The following is a 2713-nucleotide window of genomic DNA, read 5'->3' on the forward strand; positions in this document are numbered from 1 at the left end:
TTTTTTTGAGACAGAGTGTCATTCTGTTGCCCAGGCTGGAGTAAAGTGACACAATCTCGGCTCATTGCAACCTCTGCCTCCCTCCCGGGTTCAAGCGATTGTCCTGCCGCAGCCTCCTGTAGCTGTGATTACAGGCGCGCCGGCACGCCGCCCGGCTAATTTTTGTATTTTTAGTAGAGACGGGGTTTCACCATGTTAGTCAGGCTGGTGTCGAACTCCTGACCTAGTGCTCCGCCCACCTCGGCCTCCCAAAGTGCTGGGATTACAGGCGTGAGCCGCTGCCCCCGGCCTGTAAATTACATTAAATATTTTTAAGGAATGAAAGGGGAGGGATCAAGGGAGGCGAGGAGGAAAGACAGGCTGCAGCCGCAAGGCAGGTGTTCCCGCGATCGCTTCCCAGGCGGGAGGAGGGCGGTGGGCTAGAGGACGCCGGCGTACAGTGGCTCCGCTCGGCCGCCAGGGGGCGGAGTGGGGCCGGGAAGGGCGGGCGGCGAAGGAGGGTGAGGAGGCGGGCCCGTGAGCCGATTCCATGTGGGCGCCGGCGCAGCGCGGGGCAGCGCGGGGTCGCCATGGCGGAGCTGCAGCAGCTGCGGGTGCAGGAGGCGGTGGACTCCATGGTGAAGAGTCTGGAGAAAGAGAACATCCGGAAGATGCAGGTAGCTGGGCAGGGGCCGAGCCGGGACCCCCTTCTCAGCGGGTGGGTTCCGGGCCCCTCCCTCAGCCACCACGCGACGCCTGGCACCGCAACCCGCGTCCCTGCAGACAGGGCGTGCGCGGTCCTGGGCTCGCCGCGGCGGCCTCTGACAGGACTACGGAATCTTTGGCGGATCGGATGAAATCTGTGCGCCCTCGCCATGCGCGAGGCGGTTTTCCGCCCCTTCCGGCCCCAGGCAGGCGCGTCCCCGGCGGCAGGTGGGAAGCCCCTAGTGGCAGGCGCTCGCCCCGCCACCTTCCCCTCTTGCGCCGCCCCTTCCGCAGGTGAGCCGCCCGAGGCCCAGCAGCGGCGCGGCCAAGGTGAAAGACCAGAAAGGCGAGGGCTCCCGGCCTCCCCAATGGCCAGATCATGTCCGCTTCACAGTGTAGAAACAGCACAGGTTTCCACACTGTTGTGCTCTGAGCCCCGCAGTGCCTCTGTGCGTGTGGGTCCCGCTTCCCTCACAGAGTGTAGTGCCCCTTGGGTCATTGATTAGTGGATCGGCTGTCCTCTGGTGGAATGTGGATTACTAGGTTGCTGATCTCTGAACCCTGTGCAAGAGGCACCTGGTTTTCAGAACTTGGCTTCATCCACCCCACCCTCACCCATCCTGACGAACCTCTCTTCGCCTGACCATCGGTGCAACAGGTGCCAATGAGCTAGCAGCAAGGAGACCATGAAACACTACACTAGACGTTGAGGATAATTTTCCCCAGTGGTGGTTTTAAGGTCCTGCAGTCTATTCTCAGGGAAGGTAAAAGCAGAAGATGGAGAGGGAGGTGCAAATATACACATGGCCTTCTAACTTCTGTAGTGCTCCATAGTCATTTCTGTCCCCAAGAGGCTCTCCTGTCTCACCTCACCCTGCCCTTTCTCCCCAGGGTCTCATGTTCCGGTGCAGCGCCAGCTGTTGTGAGGACAGCCAGGCCTCCATGCAGCAGGTGCACCAGTGCATCGAGCGCTGTCATGCGCCTCTGGCTCAAGCCCAGGCTTTAGTCACCAGTGAGTTGGAGAAGTTCCAGGTGAGAAATATCCTAGACAGAGCACTCTAGTCCTTGATCTAGACTTTTGCAGGTGATGACAAGCATTTGTTCAAAACTCTTGGCTTTAATGTCTTGGTTCTGTTAACAGTGGTGATGGTGATGGCCAATCAGTTTTCACATGGTTTGAAATTTTGGGAAAAGTCTTGGCAGTCAAGTGCCTTAAGATGAACTATGTTTTCCTATAGAAATGATGTGGTCGGGCACAGTGGCTCACGCCTGTATCCCAGCACTTTGGGAGGCCGACACAGGTGGATAACGAGGTCAGGAGATCGAGACCATCCTGGTTAACACTGTGAAACCCTGTCTCCACTAAAAACACAAAGCATTAGCCGGACATGGTGGCATGCACTTGTAGTCCCAGCTACTCAGGAGGCTGAGGCAGGAGAATCCCTTCAACCCAGGAGGCAGAGGTTGCAGTGAGCCGAGATCATGCCACTGCACTCCAGCCTGGGCAACAGAATGAGTCTCTGTCTGAAGAAAAAAAAAGAAATGATATCAAAAGGAGTTACCAGGGGAGTTCATGACCAAGAGCCCAAAGGCAGTTTGTTGGAGACAGGGAGTTTGTTTCTTTTCCCATAACCACCAAATACAGTATGTATACTGTGAAGTATAAAGTTTCCTAAAACATATATTATTTTATTTTTACAACAGCAGAATCTCTAGGAAAGTAGGATATCCTTGAAAAGGTACAGATTAGAGAAACACCCTTCCACCATTTTGTGGCCTTATAAACTCACCCAGGACTGCCCCTACTTGCTATACCCAGATGGCAGCTTCTCTGTCACTAAGGAGCAGCCATTTATGTGAATCATTATCACTGTTGACTCACAGATTCCTGGCTCACAAGCCCCTCTGAGGTTAATAAAAGAGCTCCCTTTCCTTCTCTGGAGCAAAGAGTATCTACAACTTCATTTTACTCCCATCTTCTAAGTATATGTTTCTGGAACCTGGGGCAAGCAAGCCCACTTCCCTTTTT

At 55.2% G+C, this 2713-nt stretch overlaps 1 protein-coding gene across 1 annotated transcript in view; it reads left to right on the forward strand.

Moving 5' to 3' along the window:
• The first annotated feature begins 487 nt into the window (after positions 1-487).
• Positions 488-2713, forward strand: part of FAM136A (family with sequence similarity 136 member A) — a 4478-nt gene continuing 2252 nt past the window's right edge. The window contains exons 1-2 of the mRNA XM_017522021.2: positions 488-656; positions 1576-1716. Of these exons, the coding sequence (XP_017377510.1) occupies positions 570-656; positions 1576-1716 (228 nt within the window). The 5' untranslated portion in view covers positions 488-569. The remainder of the gene's footprint in view (positions 657-1575; positions 1717-2713) is intronic.

This window comes from Cebus imitator, unplaced genomic scaffold (genome assembly GCF_001604975.1).
Source record: "Cebus imitator isolate Cc_AM_T3 unplaced genomic scaffold, Cebus_imitator-1.0 Scaffold23, whole genome shotgun sequence".
Classification (NCBI taxonomy): Eukaryota; Metazoa; Chordata; class Mammalia; order Primates; family Cebidae; genus Cebus; species Cebus imitator.